Source organism: Bidens hawaiensis, unplaced genomic scaffold (genome assembly GCF_021521415.1).
Source record: "Bidens hawaiensis isolate Kalapana, Puna unplaced genomic scaffold, B.hawaiensis_p1.1 tig00006365_1, whole genome shotgun sequence".
Classification (NCBI taxonomy): Eukaryota; Viridiplantae; Streptophyta; class Magnoliopsida; order Asterales; family Asteraceae; genus Bidens; species Bidens hawaiensis.
The window spans coordinates 1,482,678-1,507,734 of NW_027491425.1; the positions used below are offsets into that span (position 1 = coordinate 1,482,678).

The following is a 25,057-nucleotide window of genomic DNA, read 5'->3' on the forward strand; positions in this document are numbered from 1 at the left end:
AAACTCAGGCTCGAGAGACTCGAGCATGAACTTCCTGACGATGTACTGATATAGATCGACAGGCAGAGCACACTGGCACTCGCCAGCAGTACTCTTGTCATCGGCGTACACCCCAGCCTCCTGGGCTGTAGTCTCAAGATCGTGAGAAGACATCTTGCAGGTATGAAAAAGAGAACGATTTCAAGAGAATACTCGACTGAAAAGGTGAGTATTCGCCGGAAATCGTTTTGAAGATGAAGAGAAAAGTGAAAGTATGGATTACAAAGGACCCTCTCCCCCTTTAAATACTAATCGCAATTAATGCGATGAATTTAATGCAGAAGAGAGAGAAATCGCAGGTGCAATGAAACTATGACACGTGGCAAAAAGCAAGCTGGCAACAGCTGTTGAAAGGACGCGTGCCAGTAATTTCGCGGCCACGCGCCCGAAAATTCGCGCCCACGCGCCTGAAAAAGCGCCTGGAATGACCATATACTGTCACGTCGTCATAACTTCCTGCACGTCCTGACACTGTCAGAAGAAACCGTCGGACGACGTTTTAATAGTTTGGACTGTTCTTATCCTTTCACCAACTCTTCGAATTTCAAAATTTCAAAAAGATTCAAAAGTGGGAAAATACCCCTTACCTTGGCAACCAAGTAACTATAAGACAGGTGCGAGTAAAGTGTTAAGGCAAAACCCTTCACATACTTAGCACCCGCAGGAAATTGACGCCAGGAATACCTTGGAAGTAAAGTAACCGTAAGACGAGTACGGGTACAGTGTCAAGGCAAAACCCTTCATATAGCACTCCGCAGGGAATTTAAACCAAGAAGGATCTTCTGGGCCATGCATGCGGAAACGGGAATAACATCCCCGCATGGCGGGAACGTCGAGAACTATATTGTTTGAAACTCCAAGATGGAATTGGTGGTTTTAACATAATTGATCACTATGTTGAAAACTACCAAAACCCCATGGAGAATCCACACAAGTAGGACTCAACGCTCCTGACTTGCGAGGAGGTTACAGACCTACCCGCTTCATACCCAAAGATCAAGCAGAAAAATCGGGAATTTCTGCGTGACATTAGGAAAACCGCGGGAAGAATCCCCACGGAAAACCTTAAAACTAAAAACCCTTTTCAAAACCCCTTGCTAGTCCAAAAGTTCACCTCACCTATTAATAATTCATGAGAAGAACATTGGACTGGGGGGGCTTGAAGAGGTAGGTCCCAGCAGAGCCCAGTTGGACCCGCAAGTCTCACCTTGAACAGGGACGTCTGCGCAACGACCAACTGCTTCCGCAGGACCCACCATGCTCAGAGAAGACCTTACGCGCAGTACGCCAGCTGTACCCGCAGGGAAAGCCTCCCAATGGTGTACCCCGCTTGTTCCCGCAGTTGAGGATACAAGCCATCAGGGAAGGCTACCCGCACTGATAGCAAGGCTACACGCACAAGGCATTAACTCTTGCTACTTCAGTAGTCACCTGAAGGAATGAGCAAGGCGGGAATACTCCCGCCCAAATGAGCCAGTCCGTATGCTTCTAGAAGATATTTTGTACTATACCTACCAAGGTATGGGCAAAACAGACGATCTGACCAGAGCAGCCCATGAACCAATCACAGGGTGACAGCTCACCGACAACAGTACGAGGAGGAGCACCCTCTAGTACTGTTTGTCACTATTAGCCGCTGCCTACTCACCAACCCTTACTATGGGACGTGCGCAGCCTACAGTTGGTGGAACAGTGCATAGCCGGCAGTAAAGGAACAGTATACAGCCGACCTTGTCACTGTCGGCCGCAGCCTATCCACCAACCAGCATGGCTTGTGCGTAGCCCACTGTTGGTAGAACAGGAATACTATTCAGCCGGCTGTACCTTCTAGGAAACCTACCTTCGGCTATAAATACTCCAACACCTTGGAATGGTAAGGACATCATCTGATATCTCATTATCTTATCTTCTCTAGCAATCTCTTAATATACACTTATATTCAGAGCAATCTAGTCTGATTCTCACGCCGGAGGGTGGTCACAAGGAGGAACCCCCCCCCCCCCCTTCCTCAGTGACGAGCTTACGGTCTGTTTTGCAGGTCACTTGAAGAACAACCTTCTTTGCTGGACCTCATCCTCGTGGGAAACATTACTTAACCCCCAGATTATCCGTAATCTGCCCCGGGTCACTTAGTGTTTCTTCACTTCATAACCACACTATTTTTCTATACAAACAATAGCTAATTTGTATTAGAATTAATGATTATGTTAATAATTTCATAAAGTTGTAAAGAAAACGTAAGCTTTAAAGTTTAATCTACTTAAATACTTATACATATATATAGTTGAAATAAATGAATTCTTTGAACCCAGATAAAACTTAACAACAGTTTTATTTTTTTATAAATAAAAAATTTATGACAGTTTTACTATTTAATATAACATTTTACTTTCCATAATCACGCTATTATAACTACACTGTTTTTCTATAAAAGCAATAACTAATTTGTATTAGAATTAATGATTATGTTGATAATTTCATAAAGTTGTAAGGAAAACGTAAGCATTAAAGTTTAATCTACTTAAATACTTATACGTATATATAGTTGAGACAAATGAATTCTTTGAACTCAGATAAAATTTGTAACAGTTTATTAATTTTATAAATAAATGCTAAAAATTCATAACAGTTTTACTATTTAATATAGCATTTTACTTTCCATAATCACGCTTTTATAACTACACTGTTTTTCTATAAAAGCAATAACTAATTTGTATTAGAATTAATGACTACGTTGACAATCTCATAAAGTTGTAAAGAAAACGTAAGTTTTAAAGTTTAATCTACTTAAATACTTATACGTATATATAGTTGAGATAAATGAATTCTTTGAACTCATATAAAATTTATAGCAGTTTTATTATTTTTATAAATAAATATTAAAATTTTATAACAGTTTTACTGTTTAATATAGCATTTTACTTTCTATAATCACGCTTTTATAACTGCACTGTTTTTCTATAAAAGCAATAACTAATTTGTATTAGAATTAATGATTATGTTGATAATTTCATAAAGTTGTAGAGAAAATGTAAGATTTAAAGTTTAATCTACTTAAATACTTATATATATATATATATATATAGTTGAGATAAATGAATTCTTTGAACTCAGATAAAATTTATAATAGTTTTACTATTTAATATAACATTTTACTTTTTATAATCACGCTTTTATAATTTCACTGTATTTTTATATATGAAAGCAATAACTGATTTGTATTAGAAATAATGACTATGTTGATAATTTCATAAAGTTGCAAAGAAAACGTAAGCTTTAAAGTTTAATCTATTTAAATACTTACACATATATATATTTGAGATAAATGAATTCTTTGAACTCACATAAAATTAATAACAGTTTTATTGTTTTTGTAAATAAATATTAAAAATGTTATACTTGTTTTGAGTTAATTTACATCATTAAATTTATCCAAAAAAGATAAAAAGAGTTTGTAAGGAGGAGAATGCTTATTACAAGTTAAAACAGAAAAACCAAAAAGTCACAAGTTTGGAACCAACATCCAGCAATGACTGACCCACAATTGTTCCCAAAAGAGCAAATACTTAAAACAATATTCTCATCTCAAAAAGGATTAAAAAAACATTAAATATCAATAAAGTTATGGTACCAAGTACCAACCAATTATTCATCCTAGAACAAAGATTCCTTTAAACTCATTGTATATTTGGTACAAATAATTGTACATGTATTCAATGTTATTGACCAATTCATGCTTATTACAGTATGACAAAACAAATGTATATGATGTTTTATACACAACACAACATCAATGAGTCAACCTTCGTCTGTAACTATATTCTTTTGTTTACAAATTCTGTTGATTGCTATTCCTAGGAACCGTCGAACACAAAGAAAAATGTCTACCCTTTTCTTGGTAAGCTTTAATGATCCAAAACAACGTTAAAATCGTCAAATTGATAGAAAGTGTTAGAACACTAGCCCATAGCAATTTAATCGAGGCTTTGAACGGTTTGCATTGGTGTTTTGCCATGTCAGCAATCGCGTGTTTCAATGGTGTGCATCCTGCTAAGCTTTGCAAATCTGGATATGTAGCTATTAAATTCTCAACAGATTTAATATAAGCCATTGTTTTCCCGTATGCTGATTCGGGAAAGAATCTACCCTCGGCTTTACAAATGTTTGATGGTGTGTTTTTTTTGCATGTTAAGGTTGAAAGAATCTGCAAACACACTCCAAAACGTGTGGAAACAAAAAAACTTGAGTTCCTTAAAGAACATGGATCTATAAAATGAAAACTAGTTCACGGGCACTGGTAGGTCTGCAAACGAACCAAACGTTCAATAAACCAAGCGTGAATGAAGAAAACTTTTTGTTCATTTAGTTAAAAGAAATAAAGAATGAACATGAACACACATATCATTCTTTCATTTATGTTTGTTAGTTTACGTTGGTTTATGTTTGTTGGTTTACATATTCATTTAAATTTTTTAGACCCGCTACAATTTATTCTAGTTTTATGATATTAAGATATCAACCGTTGCAATTAGGTCTAGTTTTTTAATCACATTAATTTTAAGTAGTGTTGCTCAATTATGTTTGTTCATCTATGTTCCTTTACGTTCGTGAACCATTCGTTTATACTATCAACGAACGACCTTAAACAAACATGAACACACCCATTTTCTTAACGAACAAACACAAACAAGAAAATCATGTTCATTTAGCTGTCCATGTTTGATGGTTCGTTCAAATTAACCGAACGACCACAAACATGCCCTGTTGGTGTTCGTTCGGTTCGTTTGCAGGACTATGGGTACAGAGACTAACACTTGGTAGATCATGAATTTGAATAGCATCTTGTTGGCAGTTTCCAGGGGCATAAGTATAATTAGGAGGTCCCGAGAAAGGGTCACAAATTTTCTTGATCATAAATGAATCATCACTTTGGCCATTTGGCTGAATCATTTTGAAAGCCAATGATGTAATTTGTGAATTTGACTGCAGTTAAAAAGAAAATAGTAATCATTAAGACGTCAACCGTTCTAAATTTGAAATTTTCAAACAAATGATGGCGAATGTACCTCGGCTATATATTTATGAACCGTGTAACCGACTTGAGTCATGAGTTTATCTGAGTTTGACAAATTTGAGCACGAAGAGAGAATCGACATGATACCATTGTTTTTCGAACTTTGACTTTGTTCAAAATCCTCAAAAGCTTCACACGTGTCACCTGCAAAGCTGCGCACGTGTCAACTCCGTCTCAGCACCTTATCATTGTCAAGTCAAAAGAAAAAAGTCAACACCGTACTCACACGTGGAAGAAGAAGTCAAAGCCGGTCAAAATCCAACTAACGGTCGTCAAAATCCAGCACGCGACAATAAGGCTGCGCGTGAGAGTGTTAATACACATAGTTTTGATACAACAATTTGATGAAAGTTAAAACATATGTCATTCAACTCACATGATAAATCCAGGGTGCCAATGCAAAAACAGAATAACTGAAAACAATACAGTTATATTATTATTATTATTATTATTATTATTATTAACTCAAACTATATATATTTACATCATCATAAAGATTAATAAAATCTTACCACATCCAGTGACCAAAACCACCAAATTAGCTGTGACAAAAACAAGATTTGCAATGTAACTGTAACACATAATAAAATTGTTAAAACCATATATTCCTACAAGCCTACAAATATTTAATAAAGATAACTGCTTACGCTGCTTTCATTGCACGATTAGAAGCTTGTCGCGCGTCTTGAACAAAACTTTGAATTGAAGTTGTTTCCTTCCTCATCTGATTAGTTATCTGATTCAAAATCTCGGATGTTTGGTGATCATAAGGCTGTAAAAGGACCCGAATTTTTACAAAACCGTGTATGACCGCTTCAATCGTTTGTTGCATATTACTAGCAGCTCCTAAAATAGTGTCCATTAGGGTCTTGCTTTTGTGTAAAGAGCTTTAATTTGCCACCAAAACCAAACTCGAGAAAACACTTTAAGAAACCGAAACAGGATATATTTAGCATATTGCTTATAATAATGATGATCATTATGATGGTAATTCAGTGGTGGAGCCACATACAAGTCACCGGGTTCAGTCGAACCCGGTCCATTTTTGGTTCTATTTAACTTATATGTATGATTTAATGAACGAGGCTATTCTTTTCCGGCGAGCGAACCCACTGTCATGAAATTTTCGGAAACATTTCATCGTTTGCCGGTGAAAAAATAAAAACTTGAATTTTAGAGAGACAACGATGTCGTTTTCAATACATGAAAATGCATATGGAACAATTATAATATGTAATTTTTTATTTAATATGACCTTTTTATTTTATTTAATGTGGACTTATTTTATTTAATGTTGACGAGGTACTTTTGTTATGGTAGTGATATAGTGCTTTATTTATTTGGCCGAATGACTGACCCCGACCCATCCAGGTCCAAAAACTTTGCCACCTAAAAATCCCGAACCCATAGGAAAAAATTCCTGGCTCCGTCACCCGTAAACTTACATGGCAATTAATATGAACATAGCAGTAAGTGCAAAGCAAGCAAGAAAATAAGAACTTGGATGATCAAGAAACGGGTGGAAACCGTCGCCGTTAAAACTCTTAACCATCAAGTAACTCCCAAAACCAAGACCAAACATGATCCAAATCCCGGCCATCGCGTAGCCATGGACGCCTGTAAACGTGGCAGACTGGGAAATTCATATAAACACATCAATCAATACACATTACACAAAATGTAACCGAATAAAAAACAAAAAGGTTTGATTGAGGCATTGAAGAAACACTTACAGCCCAATAATGTTTGTTGCGGATATCGTAACCGCCTTTGTAGAATTTAAAATGGCGAAGAGGGTCGGGGCGGTTAAGCGAGGACGGGAGTGAAGGCGGATGCGAGAAGCAATAGGGAGATGAATGAGGCTTTGGAGTTGGACATGGGAGAGTGAATGATAATAATAATAATGTGAAAATGGATATGGGAATGGGGAAAAAGGAATGCATGATGATGAATGATTCTTTGACTTGGGGATGAAGGTAAGGATAGCTTGGATGATAGAAAGAAGTGAGTCAGGCAGGTGATGATCGGAGAATCAAGAAGACGAAGATTTAGGTGATACGCAAATACATTTAAGAATGACCCGTCATTTGCGTTCCTCTAACATTTCATTTGATTTTCCCTCCTTCACACGCTTCTATTTGACTTTCTTTGACGCCAACCAAGATTCTTCGTATTTTGATTTTGGTAGTTTATGTTTGAAACCGATTTTTTTAATAGCGTTTGGAACTACTTAAAAACCATTCAGTGAGTTTTCTTAAGATAGGACTTCAAGCACACGACTGTGAGAAAAACCAAGAATTAACCGTCGCCTCATACCATTAAGACACAAGACAAATTGCGTTTGAAACTGATTACATTGGAAATACTGAATTTGATTATTTTTGGTTTGGGTTGTGGAAGAGTGTAATCTCATCTATCTTATAAAGCCACCATTCGCATGAGAATTTTCATCACCGCCCTTAGAACGTCGTAGTTGTGGCTTTATGTGGCGTTTTGAGCCTAAAATGTGCCCCCCCCCCCCCCCCCCGGCGGAGTGTTTTGGGTTAATATTTGGGGTGCAAATTTATGAATGAAACGTCGATGGAAATGGTTTGTGGTCAAACTAACTGTTAACCAACGGCTATTTAAAAAAAGAAGATTTTATTTTTCCTATATTATTCATCCACTCCGCAATCAAAACTAATACTTTTATAAAGTTCTCTTCTCAAACTCTATATACAATCAACTCTCTACAAAATCAAACATATGGATTCTCCCAGTACTATATATAACCATTTTTTTGGGAGCGACCAACAAGCCGATGACGACGCAGAGGAAGAGACAATTACGAGTGCGGTTTTGCTCGTGACAAATTATATGAGTTCTCTTCATTCTCTTCCACCCCCGGTTTTGAAAAGAGCATATATTGAACGAGACCATTTGACCGCGAACGCTTGTTTGATGGTAGATTACTTCGATGAGTCGCCTAGATACAAGAACCCGAAGGTTTTTAGGCATCGATTTCGGATGTCTAAACGTTTATTTTTGCGCATTGCCTAAGATTTGAAACGCGGGTTTGATTACTTTAAGCAAAAACCGTACGGTCGATGGAAGATAGGATTCATCGGAATCCAAAAGGTTACTTCTGCTATACGTGCGCTCGCCTACGAAAACACGAGACGTTTGTTTTCAAGGAGACTATTTTTGTTTCAAAATTCACGGATCTGACGGATCTAGCTCGAAATCTCACAGCTCGTGTCAGACATCAGACACATGGCATTATTTTATTGGCTACCAAAAACCATCGACACGAACCTAAATTTCATGGCTCTGTAAGTTTTGAGTGAGACTTTTATAAAAGGTTAGAAATATTTAGGCCAAATATGATTTCTTTATGTTAAAATGGACTATTTCCTATATTTCAATTTGACAACATTGATACTACTTTTGTATAATTCCACAAAACACAAAACAACGGAACCTCACCACACCACACCACACCACACCACACCACACCACACAACGTGAGCCCACGACCCAAAGAGATCAACTCATTCTCACATCTATCAACTAACCATTTGACACGAAGCGCAGCCGTCACCCACTCACACCCATCGCTAATCTCCACGCGCTCCACCCTCGAGTGAGGCACATCTGATTGGTCCACATTAGCCTCACCCAGTGTACCCATGCTTCATTCCTAAATTCCCAATTCCAATTCAAAACCACAGGCTATCAATCAATCGTCCATGGATTTTGAAAATTGATTCAACAGAAAGCCAGAACCGTAGTTGAATTAGCTCAAAATCACTACCAGACTGATAGATCTCGTTCTCTCTTTGATTGAGATATTAATTAGGGTTTTTGTTCAATCGCCATGGGCATATGGGAAGCTTTTCTCGATTGGCTACGCAGGTACCTACCTTTGACTTCCAGTTCATTCCTTTGATTGAGAAATTAGGGTTTTGGTCTTTGGGGTTTGTTTAAGGATCTGTTTTCTTTTTATTGCTGATTATGATATTGTTAGGGCTTGCTAGACTGACCATTAGGGCTGTTCAAAAAGCTCGAGGCTCGTGGCTCGCTCGATAAAAGCTCGAATAAAACTAGCTATAAAAAGTTGATTTCAAACATCCTGACTTGATTTGGATCATTTTTGTAACCGAGCCAAAATCGATCTACGCTCGGCTCATTGGTTCGATCTTAAGCTCGTTTAACTTCAAAATCGAGCTAGAGTCTACCTAAGTTGCCTCGTTTAATTCAAGTCCGAGCTCGAAACCACCCTGGCTCGACTCGGGCTCGACTCATGAACAGCCCTATTGACCATAATTTGACTTTGAAATTACTTTTCACAGCTTGTTTTTCAAGCAAGAAATGGAGCTTTCCTTGATTGGCCTCCAGAATGCCGGCAAGACTTCACTTGTTAACGTTGTTGCTGTAAGTTAATTATACCGGTTACTTGTATGTGTAGCTCATGATAACTCGTTTGTAACGCTATCGAAACAGATTTATTTTTGTGTTTTCTTGGTTGTAGACTGGTGGTTATAGTGAGGACATGATCCCAACTGTAAGTTTTCTTCAAAGATTTACACTTTTGGTTTTGAACCTAGTTATTATGCATTACCTTACGAATAGTATTTTGGCGGTTAGGTGGGGTTTAATATGCGAAAGGTAACTAAAGGAAATGTGACCATAAAGTTGTGGGATCTTGGAGGTCAACCCCGCTTTCGCAGCATGTGGGAAAGATACTGTCGTGCAGTTTCTGCCATCGTGTAAGTTATTTTCACTAGAATGCAATGTTGTAAAAGTAGGTTTACAAGGACGAGTACTCGCTACAAGGTATGTCGCCGAGGAGAGTTTCCTTAACTCCGCCTAGTTACTAAGAATCGATCAAAGGTGGTCAACCTCAGACGGAATCACATCTAGTCAGCGAACCTGGACCGATTTTGATTAGGAAAATAATACATATTTCGTATTTTTATAATATTAAAGAACAAATATCATTTTTTTAATTAATGATTAGCAATTTTTAGAATAATTTATTATTTAAATATTGGTAAACTTATGATATTTGGCATATATATAATATCAAAAAATTAATTTTCTTTATATTTATCATGTTCAAGTACTCTCCGAGTACTCCTCGAGTACACCCAACTCCCCAGTCGGCCGCCTAGGGTCCGCCTAGCGACTTTTGCAACCTTGCTAAAATATACTTGAAAACATTTGAAAACTATATATTTTGTTGATTTGTTTTGGGTTTCTGCAGTTATGTTGTGGATGCTGCAGATCATGATAATTTGAGCATTTCAAAGGGTGAGCTTCATGATCTGCTGAGTAAACCTGCATTGAGTGGAATCCCTTTGCTGGTTTTGGGTAACAAAATTGATAAGGCGGGTGCGCTTTCCAAACAAGCTTTGACTGATCAAATGTAAGACTGGTTTTTATATTTTTGTATGTTTTTTGTTTATGAATAATCTTTGTGGGTGGATTCAGTTCTTTTATTTGTGATGGTGTGCAGGGATTTGAAGGCTATTACAGATAGAGAAGTGTGTTGCTTTATGATATCATGCAAGAATTCAACCAACATTGACTCGGTCATCGATTGGCTTGTGAAGCACTCAAAATCTAAAAGTTAAGGGGCGGATGTTTTCATGTGTTTGGTTTTGTGTCGGGTTTGGCAGACTTAATGTAGAATGGAGGGTTGTTTTGAGTGGACTTGGGTATCGGTTTGTCCAATGGTATACTTTATTATCATTATTTTCTGTCATTCTTTGTTTTCTGATGCTGATTGTTGTGTTGTATATCATTTTCGGCTACTTTTATGATGCCCTATGGGCTATTTTAATGTTTTACTGATGTTTTTATGATGAAGATGAACTATTTGAGGTATCTACACAATGGGGGAAATGTATAGGCATTATATACTCTTACGAGATGCCTCAATTGCAAACAACTCAAAAGTGTAATGTTCAATTTGACAAATGCCAACTAAAATTGGTTTACTTTTATCAATTATACAAAATGAATGTCTTCTGATCTATGTAGGCCGTTTAGTCTAAATCTATCATGTGAAGATAAAAATAGAACGAAAAGTAGACGTAAACATGTGTCATTACATTAGGTTACCAACATATTAACATATGCTACTTATTGAGTAAGTAGAATAAATTTAATAAAAAAACATATTGTTCAATGACTACAAATATAGAATAAAAAGTAAACACAAATCTACATATACTTGTTGCTCAAAAGAAACAAGAAAAGATTATGTCACATTGACTCTTCCTTTCTATTTTGCCTTCTGAGCCGATAGAAGCATCACCCGAGGCTTCTATGTGTTTTGTGTTCGCCCTAGGCTTCAATTATCGTTTGACTTCGCCCTACGCTTGTCCTCTTCCATGCGTAGGAATTCCTGCAATTTCCTTCCGTGTGCTACTTCGAGGAAAGGGAAAGCTTGACATTTTCCCGTTATCAGTTCTCCTTATTTATCTTATACTTATGATTCACATGTACACCAACTAACGATAAACAATCCAACACGGCCGTCAAGGTCACTTCATATAATTAGAATAATCTCTTCCATCTTATTTGCTGAATACCTCTCATTCTTGCTAAGTAGATCTTTGTAGCAACAACCCAAGTTATGCTTTTAATAAGGAATATTAGTTTTCATTAATCCTAACTATTGCCTTTTGGTCACTGCCGGCTCAACTAATGAATTGGCTAATGACGGTCCCAACTTTTAATTATTTGTTTCTAATGGTCCGCGACTAACAGATTCCTAACGCCGTTAGTTTCAGGTCATTGGAAAAACGTTTTTGGCCGGAAAAGTCAAATTTATTGTCGTAAAACACCACTTGAACACTGCAACCATCACCAATTGAGTCACTGCCAACCAACTACCACCACTCGAGCACCATCAACCGATTCCGACAATAGTTCTAGGGTTTCCAACGACTTCAATAATTGAGGCTTTTACTAGAAAAAGGTTCTTAAAGGTCCGATACAAAGTTATCAAAATGTAAAACAACCTTCGTAATACGGAGGAAAAATCTAGTGTGTGTGTGTGTGTATATATATATATGAAAATCAATAAATTGTTCTCTACATGTAATTTATGAATGTGAATATTATTTGCATCGGTTCAAATGACTGATAAACTTTCGAAGTTAGAGTTTACTGTGTTATTAAATGAAAGTATAATTGTTCTAGGATTCATTTATTAAAGCCATATATGAGATATGCAACTAGTAAATGCAGAAAACGAGCTGCGATTACTGATTTAAAGGGTAAAGGGTTGGACCTTTGAAACTCTTATTTATACCCGACCCTTTTATTGTTTAAAGGGTAGGGTCTCGGGTCCACATTTCTTCCTAAAAAGGTAAAAAGTCCGGGTAAAATATTAAGTAAAAAGATAGTGTCTTACCCTTTTAACATTCCTAACAAAATATCCTAACTCATAAGACGCATCACATACTTGTACTTTCATGCGCAAATCCCACTTGTACCATCCTAAAACCCTCACCTAAATATTTCTTCTGCAACTGCAACACTCCCACTTACCAATTTCAATCTCAACAATGGAATCCTTAACATTAAGAGGACCTCCACACCCACCACTCCCACAGCCACCAGACACCGAACCCATCAAACAAAACCTCATAAGCAAAGGCATCACACCCACCCCCAAACTCATCCACACCCTCCGCAAGAAACAAATCCAAAAATCCAATCGCCGCCGTCCAATTCCCACCGACCAATCCTCACCACAACAACAAGAACAAGCCCAATTCCAAACCCTAAAAGATGAATTCAAATCCTTCAACAGAGCAATCTCTAAGGCCACCAAGACCAAACAGGACATGGGTTTGTCTTCTTTGGTCGGAAAGCCATGGGAGCGGCTCGAACGAGCCGAATTGATGGAGTATGCGGCTGTTAATAAAGAAATTGTTGCTGGGGGTAATTTGAAGTATGAGCATTTGGAGGAGTTGAGTGAGTTTATTGAGAAGGAACGTGATAAATTCAAGTGGGTTATGGAAGATGATATTGAGTTGGAAGATGGGTTGCTTGAAAACAAGAGTAATTCGGTTCGGCCCAAACGGAAAGTCAACGATAATGAAGCCATTAAGTTTCTTGTTGATAGGTATGTAATAGTTTGTATTAAAGTTTGTATCTTTATGCAGTTTTAGAGTAATTTGATTGATTTGGATATTGGGTAGGCTTAGTGGAACCGAGTTAAGTATGAAGAACGGTTCATGAACACAAACGAACACAAACAATGTTTTGTTTGATTTGGCTAACCGATAATGGTCTGTGTTAACAGTTCGGTCCGGCTACCAAGTTTGTGTTGGTGTTTTTTTTAACATTCATATGCATATTCTAGTTTACATATAAATTAACCGCATAATACTCGTGTATATTTTAGTTTTATCATTAGTAATTTTGCTTAAATCTATATGATAAGATTAGAGAAGTTATTAAAGAGTGTTAGAAACCTTTAATAAACAAACATTATAAACAGACGTCAACGAGCACAATTGAACGAACATGGCCTCTATTCGTGTTCATTCATATAACTAATCGAACGGAATTCCTTGTTCATGTTTGTTCATTTACAAAACAAACTTTCCGCCGAACATTCGGTTCATTTGCAGCCATGTTTATAATTAAGCTTGTATCTTTATGCCATTTTAGTGTGATTAAAGATTTAAAGGCTGGTAATTTGGTAAATTTTGGATATTGGGTAGGCTTAGTGGAACAGAGTTAAGTATGAAGAATTGGAAGTTTTCAAGAATGATGAAACAGTCAGAGTTGCAGTTTACAGAAGACCAGTTGTTGAAGATTGTTGGTGGACTTGGTGACAAAGGTCAATGGAGACATGCTTTATCTGTTGTCAAATGGGTTTACAGTTCTAAAGAGCATAAACACTTCAAAAGCAGGTTTAGTTTTCTTCATGTTTACCAACATTTTCAGTACTTTAACTATTATGTTTTGCAAATTGTTTTATATTCTTATGATCTGTAGGTTTGTGTACACAAAACTCTTGTCGGTTTTAGGAAAAGCAAGAAGACCCAATGAAGCCCTTCAAATATTTAACTCAATGCGGGTAATGATTGATAATAATGTATCTTGTTACTTTTATGCCAAACTTGTGATTTTTATTTGATGCAACGAAATTTTTCTTGAAACTAATGTAGGCTGATTACCATATATACCCTGATATGGCAGCATACCACTGCATTGCGATTGCACTCGGTCAATCGGGTCTTCTGAAAGAACTCGTGAATGTGATTGATTGCATGAAGCAACAGCCTTCAAAGATGATGAAGAAACGAAAAAACTGGGATCCTGTTCTTCAACCAGATTTGGTTGTGTACAATGCTGTAAGATAGATTCTATACAAATTTATTGTACGAAGTGTATGGAGGTTGTTTGTTGTAGGGATAAGGGTAGTTTTGTAATTGTAAATTTGCACACAGGTACTGAATGCCTGTACATTGACGGGAGATTGGAAAGGCGTGCCGTGGGTATTTGATGAGTTGAGAAGAAGTGGTTTGAAACCAAGTGGAGCAACTTATGGACTTGCAATGGAGGTATTATTTAATTATTAATTAAATTGTAGTTCTTTTCTTCATTTAATATTTATAGTTCGTGTTCTTGGGTTGGATAATATTGTGTACAGTTATAACCTTTCCAATGCAGATTATGTTAGTTTTAGGTGAGGGGTAGGTTTGTCAACTATAAAGTTTAGTTTTTTTTTTAATATTTATAAGTAATGTTCTTCGGTTAGATAACAACTTATACAGTTATACATTTCCAATGTAAATTATGTTAACTTTAAGTGAGGGGTAATTTTGTCATTTATAAAGTCTAGTTTTTCATTTAATAGATGTTCCATCTTTTTGGGTTGGATAATGATTTGTACAGTTACATATTTCCAAATATTAAGTGAGGGTTAGTGTTGCCATATATAAAGTCTAATTTCCATTTAATATTTATTTATATGTAGTCTTCTAGGGTTGGGTAATAATTTGTAAAGTTATACATCTCCGATGTAAATTATGCTACTTTTGGATATTTGGGTGAGGGGTAGTCTTGCCATTTATAAAGTCTACTCATTTTTAAAAGGTAATGTTGGCATCCGGGAAGTATGAGCTTGTGCATGAGTACTTTGAGAAGATGAAGAAAAGTGGGAATACCCCAAAAGCCCTTACTTATAAAGGTATTATTACTTCCCTTTAAACGTGTCATCATGCGTGTTGATAATATCTCAAACCTTCTTTTTGGTGAAATTGGTTAGTGTTAGTTAAGGCCTTCTCAAAAGAAGGTAAAGTGAACGAAGCAGTTGAAGCTGTTAGAGAAATGGAAATGAATGGTATTGTGGGGGCCGCTTCGGTATACTGTGAGCTGGCATTTTGTCTTTGTTACAATGGCATGTGGCAAGAAGCTATTATAGAGGTACATTTTTTTAAAATTTGAGTGTTCTTTTTCTATTTGGTTTTTTAATTATTATAGATTATTTAAATGCAGATTAAGAAGATGAAAAGACTTCCTCTAACAAGACCTTTAGTGGTTACCTTCACGGGCATGATATTATCTTCAATGGACGGAGGGCATATTGGTAATTGTATTCGGATCTTTGATATCAGTAAAGAGCATTGCGCTCCCGATATTGGGATTATAAACGCGATGCTTAAAGTTTACGGTCGGAGCGACATGTTTTTTGAGGCCAAGGAGTTATTTGAAGATACAAAACGATACAACGGTCATAATGTTAACGTGGGCCGCGATGGTCCGTTTGTTAACCCAGATGCGTACACGTATGGAGAAATGCTTAGAGTATCTGCCAGTTCCCATCAATGGGAGTATTTTGATTATGTTTATAAGGAAATGGTGTTTTCGGGGTATCAACTTGATCAAAATAAACACTCATTTTTGCTCATTGAAGCTTCCCGCGCTGGAAAGGTTTGTGCTTTTTTTTTTTTAATTTATCATATTCAATGATTCATATGTTTGATTATTATGTTTTATGTTTATTTCAGACGCATTTACTGGAGCATGCGTTTGATGTAATGTTGGAAGCAGGTGAAATACCGCCTTCGTCTTTCTTTGTTGAAATCATATGTCGAGCGATGATCCAAGATGATTTTGACCGAGCGTTGACCGTTCTTAACAGCATGGCCCACGCCCCGTTTGAGGTTCGAGAAAAGGAATGGCGAGGGTTGTTTGAGGAGTATAAAGGTAAAATCACTCGGACTCATTTAAGAAAACTTCTTGACAAGATTGATAGTAATGACGTAACAATGGAAGCTTCTGCGTATAAGTTATCAAGATTATTGAAATCGCTATGTGGGCCAAAGTCAAAGTCAAACCACTCATATCAGGTGAGTTTGGGTCAAAGTCAACTTAACCTTACACACGAGTCTGATTTGGGAGCACCAGTGGATGTAAATAAAGAGAAGTTAGGTGATATAATGGAACGGTTTGCTGATGAGTTGACACTTGATGGATCTTTTGAAACCGTTGGTTATGAAAAGTCAAAGTTGACCAATACTGAGATGTTGGATGATGATGATTATGATTCAGAGGATGATTTCTTGGGTGGTGAATTAGGGGAAGTGGATGAACTAAAGAGAAATAAGTTACCGTCTGCCGACGTTATACTTGAACATTGGCGGGAAAGTATGGTTAAAGATGGGATCTTTTTGCCATTTCAGATTGGAAGAAAGTGAGTCATGCAATTTGCATACAGGTGTGCAGATTAGAGTGTTTTTGGTTAGAATGTAAAAGCTTGTATGTATAAATCTTTGTTTACTACAGAATTTGTGAGTTGACTTTTTTTATTGTCTTGAAAAGAATTTTGACTGAAAATATAGTAATCTCATTACTTTAGAGAGAATGAATTATTATTGCATTCTACTTTCATTATTTTAACAATGATTCATTACATTGTTTGAATTACAATCTAAAAATTCTAGCTTTCATGCTTCTTTTTTTATGAGAGTAGCCACATGAAAAGAGGGAGAGAGTTAGGCAATATAATGTACCGTGATCCACGGCACACCATCGGTGGTCCATGGCATGGGTGTGGTTGAGTCACGAGCAAGAGAAGAAAAATTGAAAACGACCATTTTTTAACAGCTTGAGTAGCCAACCAGGGTCACATCACAACTTTTTTTTTTTAATAATTTATTACATTTAACAATTTATTTGATTTATTTTCAAGTAACTTGTATTCGTTAGTTTATTTTAATGATATGAAATACATAGTTTTTTTTTTCGGAAAATTTTGATAAAATTTAACAAAAAATATATTTGTTTTCAGAAACTTATTTTTGGTCTTGTAAGTGGGATTAGTGCGTGCTTGGATTAGCATTTAAGTAATTCTTTCAAAATAATTAATATTAATTGTATGAAACAACTAATAAAATGTATTAAAAAAACACTCACTTTTCACTGTCATTATCACTATCACTTACCATTACGTATGCTTAGTAAGTGTGCAACTCCTGTCCATGTGCCTACGTGGACAAATTTTGACTTTACCATCACACATGGCCCTAGTTCTTGGCAAAGAATATCAAACCGATATTGTGAGAGGAGCGGAGGGCGATGTGCTATTTTTAGGTAAGTAGAACACGTTAGTAAAATTATCCTCCTGGTTGGTCAGGTGCTGTGTGCCACACCATAAACACCTACAAACACACCAATTGGCCATGCTCTAACTTGTGGTGACCGAACTAATTGTTAACAAAATTCAACTACTTAAATAATCACCACTAATCGGTCACTTCACCCTTGCACACCCTGCCTATGCTTTTGCCGCTCTCACAGATGAAAAAGGGACTCCAAAATCTTCCAAAATAGCATGCCCTCTCTCCTCCTTTAACCCGTTTTTTCACTAAAACGTCCACCTCCCTCATAATGTCCTCTCTCTTTGATGCGAGCTAAAATACGCCCAGAAATACTCTATTGCAAATGCTTTAGTAATGACCCAAAAACCACACCAGCACGCTTGTTTCAGACCGGATACGCAACATTGGTTTAAAAAACTTTCATGCAGTCGCATGACGATATTGCAATGAATATGATGGTAACATCTTTTATAGAAAATAAATATTTAGAGGTTTGAGCACAATTAATAACATGACAACATGCATAACATTTCCATAATAACATCACTGATATGCAAGTACAGAGTATACAAAAATCGATTTGATATCTTGCAGTTCCATTTTCCATCACCAACATGATCTTCAACTTGACCAGCAGTAACCTTCGATCGCTTTAATCATAAAGGCACACATATGGTCTGTTTACATAGTTTTAAGATCACTACACCTGATGAAATCGTCAATGAGTATTGCAACTTCCATCTTAAAGTAACATGAAAGAATTCGTTAACAAACTCACCCTTAAATTAATCGTCAGAATCAAAATTTTCATCATCTTTCATGTACTTCTCTTGCACTGCTGCTGTTGTGAAAACAATTGTTAAGTATTCCAGCTCTCAAATATGACAATCTTAACACATTTGCACACAAAATAACTCTATTAAGATGAGATTATATCGATAAGAAAGACAATTTGTTAAAAGGATATCTGTAGTAATCCCAATCTGTTTGTCCAATGGCAATTTTGCTAAACTCAACCGCACTAGCATCCCTGCCTTGAAATACATATCCGTTAGTCTTGTCTATTAACTTCACAAGTTCTGTAACACTCTCTTTGTCCTGAAAAAAGTCAAACCAATTGATATTAAATTGTCAATCTTGTACATACATAGCCTACTTAATAAAGCAATTAGTAGAAAATAGATATTAGCATGCCTGTATGGCCAATGTAGTAAAGTTGACCAAACCAAAAGCTTCAACTACTTCACAAAGCTCTTTTGTAAGTTTTCTAACACCATAAACACAAGTTCATTATAGAAATTAGCATGCCTACACGCTGACGTGGCAGTTAAGAAGTCAACCAACGGCCTACCTATACTTAGCGGAGCGTGGATCTTGATCAAGATGGTGCTGTAAATAAGACAAGTCTTCAACGTCCGTGTAAAATTCAAGATTGAAGGCTGCAGTATACAAGAATCAACCTTTGTCCGTAAAAGTCAACTTTTGGAAAAAAAAAATGTAGTAATTTAAAGGTTTACATACGCAGCTTTCCATAGCTCTCAATAAGATCAATCTTTGATAAGACATTGACATGTGGCAGTTCAAAATTCAGCATTGTTGATAGTGATAAAAGTAACGCACTCACATATTTCCCGGGGTCACTACAAAGGTGAGCATCCACCAAATGAACTGCAGTCAACTGTAAAGGGAAGACTTCAACTGTTAACACTCTTGCAGAAAAGGTTTACGTGTGTGTGAATTTACTTACCCGAAGATCTAGTTTTTCAATAAGTTTCAGTATGACATTTTTTGCATTCGAATGGAGGAAGAATAGTTCTACTTGACCCGGAAAATCAAAAAGAAGATAGTGATCTGCAAATAAACTTATTTGAGTTGGAACTATAACAATACAACACTATCAAGAACCATAAATTTGAGTAATGCATACTATACTAACCTTTCAAAAGAGGTTTGAGTTTAGATTCCAACCAGTCGATATTTTTCTCTAAGTAATCCATACAATACACAAGACCTCCGTTAGGACCAAGAGAATGTTCATTCATCACATCACTGAGTTTTATAAGGTCCTCAATGTTGATAGCACAATCATATCTTTAAACAATTATTAAAGAAACCACAGTTCATTTTCAAAATAAAATGTTGCAATAATCGAACGTCAAACAGGATACGGTAACGAGTCATTTGCAGGGTCTAAGTTTATAACAGCTACTTTCCTGAAACAATTACAATGACAAACAAAATTAGAATCATTTGCAGGATCTGTATTTATACAGAGTTATGGAACTTGCTATTGAAGCGTTTGAAGGGGGGAGAAGTATGAATCTAAATTGCGGAAATAACCTGAAAGACCCCGTAACTAAGATAAATAAAACTGGAATTAAGGTAGATAGACAGCACGATTCGAGAGGGGTTAGCCTCCTAACATAAAATAACAATTTTGATAAAAACTCAGTTAAACTAAACATGACTCTGAAAGACTCTTAAATAGACTACTAACAAAGTAAAGTAACTGCCCACTAGTTCCATAGTTATCAAAGGCACTAGGTGCACTCAAGGAGCATAGGCCTCACCTAGGTCCTAGGCGCAAAGCGCAAAAAAAGGGAGGGTTTAAGAAAAAAACATATTCAAACAAAAAAAATTAAAATTTGTTATGCATTAGAAAAATAATACTATTTTTCATATAAAATAAACAAAATCTATTATATAACCACAGTTATCAAATGCGCTAGGCGCACTCAAGGCGCATAGGCCTCACCTAGGGCCTAGGCGCAAGGCGCTAAAAAAGCGAGAGCCTGAGGAAAAAAAAGCGCACTTAAATAAAAAATTTAAAATATATTATGTATATGAAAGATAAAACTATTCTTCAAATAAAATAAACAAAAACTATTACATAACATGTAATATCATCTAATTAGTACTAAAAGTTCTAAAATAGTCAAGATTCAAATGTAATTGTAGAACTTGAATAACAAAATGTATCAATATAATGTCTTTGACCTCTCCTAGATCTATGTTTCAATAGCACATTAGCACTTCTTGTGTTTCTCTTGCTCGGCTTTTATCTTCTCATGTTCTTGGCATAGACATTGATGGATCGCTCGCCTAGGAACTAGAAGCACATTTATTGAGCCTAACCTAAATAATGGGCCTAGGCGCAAGAAGCGAGGGATTTTAATAACTATGCATATAACATTTAATATAATTAGCACCAAAAGTTCTAAAAGAGTCAAGATTCAAATGTAATTCCAGAACTTGAATAACAAAATGTTCAAAGTAAAGTACCAAAAGTTCACTGAAATGTTCAAAACATAAAACACCAACAGTTCAAAAAGTAATAAATAGTAAAGAGTCAAATGATCATTGTTCTTGATCCGTCATCGATACCAATAGAGGTGTCGTCAACTTCAAGAAGCAAGTGCCTAGGAACCAGAAGCGCATATATTGGGCCTCACTTGGAAAATTGGTCTAGGCGCAAGAAGCTAGGCCTTTTAATAACTATCACTAGTCCCACTCTAATATGAACTGCCCTCCTCTCAAATTATTTAAAATTGGCGCCAGAACTTGATTAATTAGAATGCACAGCAGCTGGTTAAAGCAATAAGCATAAACCTGATCCAATCAGATTTGCATTAGGGTTCGTATCATAACTCCTTTGCATATTAAATTCTGTTGAAACCCTTAATAATTTCAAGTTAGAGGATTGACTAATGACTAACTTCATGTAGGGCTGTTCACGGTTCCAGGGCCGGCACAACCTTTTTGGGGGCCTTTTCCAAAAGCCTAACACGCATGCTAAATTTTTTTTTCTAGTGCTTCTAATCCCCCGCGTTGCTTAACTTTAGTGTCTAACTTGCCAAACAAAACCTTAGTGTATTAACAGCTAAAAAGGAGAAGCATGCCTATAAATCTATAATGCATTCGTAGGACGTGATTTGTTTAGGGTCTCCATAAGTAGGCTACTAGGCTATGATAATAAAATCCAATATGTAGAAAAAAAACATCATTGGATAATTTCTACCACTGCCACAGTTAGTAGGGGTGTTCACCATTTCGCTTTAAACCATGAAACTGCCCAAACCTGTCATCAGTTTGGTTTCACGGTTGATTTTTAAATTAACTTTTGGTTGGTTGGTTTCGAAAATTTGAAACCGTGTCAAACAGTTTGGTTTACGGTTACACAAAATACCAGACCAGGCCGTAAGATTGACGATATATATATTTTAATATTTCATATTTAAGTATATTTAACTATATATTAAGCTTGATTAAAACAAGTGACATCTAGTAAATAGGCTTACATTATCTCTAGACTAACTAAAATTAAATGGGTAGCCCACAACTCTATCACCACCTCGTGAGAAAATAACTGCTGCTGTCATTATTAGTAGCAAGGGCGGGTATATGAGATTAAGAAAAAAGAAAATAAAGTGTAACTGTCATCTATGAACTATGCAGTCGATATCACTGATATATCGGTGATATATTGGTTATCGGTCCTTTGGTAGAATATCAGTCAAAATATCGGTTAGAATATCGGTACCGATAATATCAGCGATATTGACCGATGATAAATGACCAATATATCACCGATATTCTCAATATCAGTGTTTTAAGTCTTAATTATCAATTTTTAGTGTTTAAAGTCTTAATCAGCTCCTACTTGCTACGATTGTTAGTGTTTTGCAAGTTGCAAAAGATTAATTTGTTAGTGGTAGGAGAGTTTCTTGAATTATTAGTGTTAAATTGCTATATATATGAATTTTACATGATATTTAAATTACCGATATCCCATCGATATATCATCGCGATAACCGATATCTCAGGTATCGGTAGTTGACCGATATCCGATATTCCGCATTAACTGCTTAGTCTATGAAGGTTGTTGGGAGATTCTTCTGAAATTCTTTAAATCTTAAGGCAAATTGCTGAGTCTTTCGAATTTTAGCTTACTAGAGAAATTGCTTAACAAGTTATTCTAAAAATCCAACCTTTCTTTTTAGGATTTCAACATGTTTTGTGTTTTTATGGCTGTTTAACAGCTTATAATTTCTTATCTTATGCATTTTATATAAGGGCCCGAGAAAGCCCAACCCGCAAAACCAAACCGTTAGTAACGGTTCAGTTTGGTACGGTTTTGGTTTTCAATATTCAAAAGCCATTAATATCGGTTTGGCTCACGGTTTGACCTAAAAACCGTCAATAGGACCGTGAACACCACCTAACAGTTAGTTATCAATCTGCAACCATCTCCTACCACAGAAACTACAGCACATATGGGTATTATTATATTATCTACTATCTCAAGAATAAATCTTTACACTTTATTAGCAACAGTGTTGTAAAAGTCGGATTCCAAGGCCTTGTCCTCGGACATCAACCTTACCGCATTTTCCCAACTCGGCCACCATTACTCGCCAAGGTCCAACTCGGTCAAAATTCGGAGTACTCGGGATTACTCGGCCTCCAAGTTCAACTCGGCCAGCATTTTTTTTTTTTTTTTGTAAAAGACTAAAAATAACAACAAAACATAAATTTTTTGAATTATGTTTTTTTTTTCATATGAATTATGTTTATTTTGATGTGAATTATGCTTGTCTTAGCATATATATATATATATATATATATATATATATATATATATATATATATATATATATATATAGTATCCAATGGACTGCCTAGCGAGTTTTACAACACTGATTAGCAATCACCATCTAATTCAAATTCTAAACATAACTAACTAACCAACAATACATATATAATAAGTATACCTACCTTCCAATGAGTTGCAGGTACTGAGACATGCCATTGCAGTAAGTGGTCTTGCCAGAACCAGGAGGACCGATCACCACCTGACCATACCCCACCATCTTTATCTATCTGCCAAAAATCGAAACAAGTAACACTTGATTTCAACTGAAACTGATTGATGTGTGAATCAAGAACAAGAAGCAAGCTTTAGCCTTCAGTTCTCCTCTTTATTCATGATTTTAATCGAGTAAATTAGGGCTGGGCCCATATCCGGCAAAGAAGAGGGCCTCAGACCCAAAGATTTTAAGATTAATTAAGCCCACTCTCTTGATTTAAAATTTTACTTAAAAGTTAAAAACTATTTGAAACATGAATTAGAGTAATGTAGTAAAGTACTAAAGTAGCCAAGTTGTTTTACTTAATGTTTTATAAACCGCTTCAAACCAGGCGGTATTACCGATTATACCGGTAACTGGAGACATAACTGGCACGATAGAGCCCTGTATAATTAAGGTCCAAGAAAGTTTTCAAACCGCAGAAAAATCTGGTAGACTAGTGCTTACCAATGAGCTGATTTATACCCATGTTCAATTTTGAGTTTTACTTTTTCTTTTTAACTCCTAATTCGTTTAGAGGCTGGTTGTTATATCTAGGGGTCTTTAGTATTTGATTTGGACTCGAATAACTCGAAATTCGATTCGGCTCGCATTCGAATTCGATTTTCAATCATTCGAATTCGATTCGGTTCGGTTCAAACTCGATTTTAGAAATCGAATTTTGAATCGAACACAAATTTATGATTTTAAATTCGATTCGATTTAAAATTCGAATTCAAATTATACATATTATATTTTTATTATATATATACATACTTATGAAAAGATAAACTGCACAAATCTTTTGATTTATAGAGATTAAAAATTGAAAGTTCGTCGTTTTGGTTAATAATTAATGTAATTGGACATTTTATATAATTTACTATAAAACGATTACAATAAAGTGGCAGGCAAACGGACATTATATTTTGAATATTTAGGATGTGATAACTTTAAATGATTTATTTATTTTATAGACTTACCTTTTGTTGTTAAAATACTCAAATTTATAGTGGTTTCGAAATTGAAATATATTTTTTAACTGAATTTGAATTGATTCGAATTCGAACTTCATTTTCGAATTAGCTATTCTGATTCGAGTTTGAATCGAATTTGGATCCAGCTTCAAAATTTCAAATTTCGAATAATTCGAATATTCGAAATTCGATTCGTTGAACACATCGTAGTACTTATATCCTTTTTGATCAACTTAAAATGTCTAACTTCAACGTCTTTGCTTTCCACAAGGATGTACAATCTGGCCGCATCATATGCATTTCATTTGAAGAATGTCATTCTCATTATTTTGTAAGTATTTTTGATTAATTAGTATTTTGTTTATTTAGATCAGAGTTTTGAACGTTGTATGAATTTTAACAGGGTATCCCATGCTTGGTATGCACATCAGGAGTTTGGTTCTATCGACGACAATGTTTTATTCAAAATATTTGCTAATGATCATCCATTGTTTGTGGTTAACCATA

The 25,057-nt window shown here is 35.8% G+C and overlaps 5 protein-coding genes across 5 annotated transcripts; 2 read left to right on the forward strand and 3 right to left on the reverse strand.

Moving 5' to 3' along the window:
* Positions 1 to 3,868: 3,868 nt before the first annotated feature.
* Positions 3,869 to 5,195, reverse strand: LOC143632167 (uncharacterized). Its single transcript, XM_077100743.1, has 3 exons — positions 5,106 to 5,195; positions 4,852 to 5,022; positions 3,869 to 4,243 (listed from the first exon to the last, which is right to left on the reverse strand). Exons 1-3 carry the CDS (start codon positions 5,193 to 5,195, stop codon positions 3,869 to 3,871), a joined length of 636 nt encoding a protein of 211 aa, XP_076956858.1.
* On the reverse strand, positions 3,927 to 6,016 carry LOC143632115 (uncharacterized). Its single transcript, XM_077100696.1, has 6 exons — positions 5,761 to 6,016; positions 5,626 to 5,684; positions 5,490 to 5,526; positions 5,106 to 5,411; positions 4,852 to 5,022; positions 3,927 to 4,243 (listed from the first exon to the last, which is right to left on the reverse strand). The coding sequence occupies exons 1-4, from the start codon at positions 5,973 to 5,975 to the stop codon at positions 5,336 to 5,338; spliced, it is 387 nt and encodes a 128-aa protein (XP_076956811.1). The 5' UTR covers positions 5,976 to 6,016; the 3' UTR covers positions 3,927 to 4,243; positions 4,852 to 5,022; positions 5,106 to 5,335.
* Positions 6,017 to 8,965: 2,949 nt separating this feature from the next.
* Positions 8,966 to 10,871, forward strand: LOC143632132 (ADP-ribosylation factor-like protein 8a). The gene is made up of 6 exons (XM_077100714.1): positions 8,966 to 9,007; positions 9,445 to 9,526; positions 9,624 to 9,656; positions 9,740 to 9,861; positions 10,359 to 10,520; positions 10,611 to 10,871. The coding sequence occupies exons 1-6, from the start codon at positions 8,970 to 8,972 to the stop codon at positions 10,726 to 10,728; spliced, it is 555 nt and encodes a 184-aa protein (XP_076956829.1). The 5' UTR covers positions 8,966 to 8,969; the 3' UTR covers positions 10,729 to 10,871.
* A 1,729-nt stretch (positions 10,872 to 12,600) lies between these two features.
* On the forward strand, positions 12,601 to 16,901 carry LOC143632131 (pentatricopeptide repeat-containing protein At5g67570, chloroplastic-like). The gene is made up of 9 exons (XM_077100713.1): positions 12,601 to 13,235; positions 13,840 to 14,031; positions 14,117 to 14,198; positions 14,290 to 14,475; positions 14,572 to 14,685; positions 15,221 to 15,314; positions 15,393 to 15,550; positions 15,623 to 16,057; positions 16,135 to 16,901. The coding sequence occupies exons 1-9, from the start codon at positions 12,673 to 12,675 to the stop codon at positions 16,822 to 16,824; spliced, it is 2,514 nt and encodes an 837-aa protein (XP_076956828.1). The 5' UTR covers positions 12,601 to 12,672; the 3' UTR covers positions 16,825 to 16,901.
* A 1,554-nt stretch (positions 16,902 to 18,455) lies between these two features.
* On the reverse strand, positions 18,456 to 23,598 carry LOC143632116 (GPN-loop GTPase QQT1-like). The gene is made up of 9 exons (XM_077100697.1): positions 23,503 to 23,598; positions 19,896 to 19,940; positions 19,664 to 19,818; positions 19,475 to 19,578; positions 19,249 to 19,405; positions 19,079 to 19,166; positions 18,922 to 18,994; positions 18,695 to 18,825; positions 18,456 to 18,573 (listed from the first exon to the last, which is right to left on the reverse strand). Exons 1-9 carry the CDS (start codon positions 23,595 to 23,597, stop codon positions 18,513 to 18,515), a joined length of 909 nt encoding a protein of 302 aa, XP_076956812.1. The 5' UTR covers position 23,598; the 3' UTR covers positions 18,456 to 18,512.
* Between the last annotated feature and the right edge of the window lie 1,459 nt (positions 23,599 to 25,057).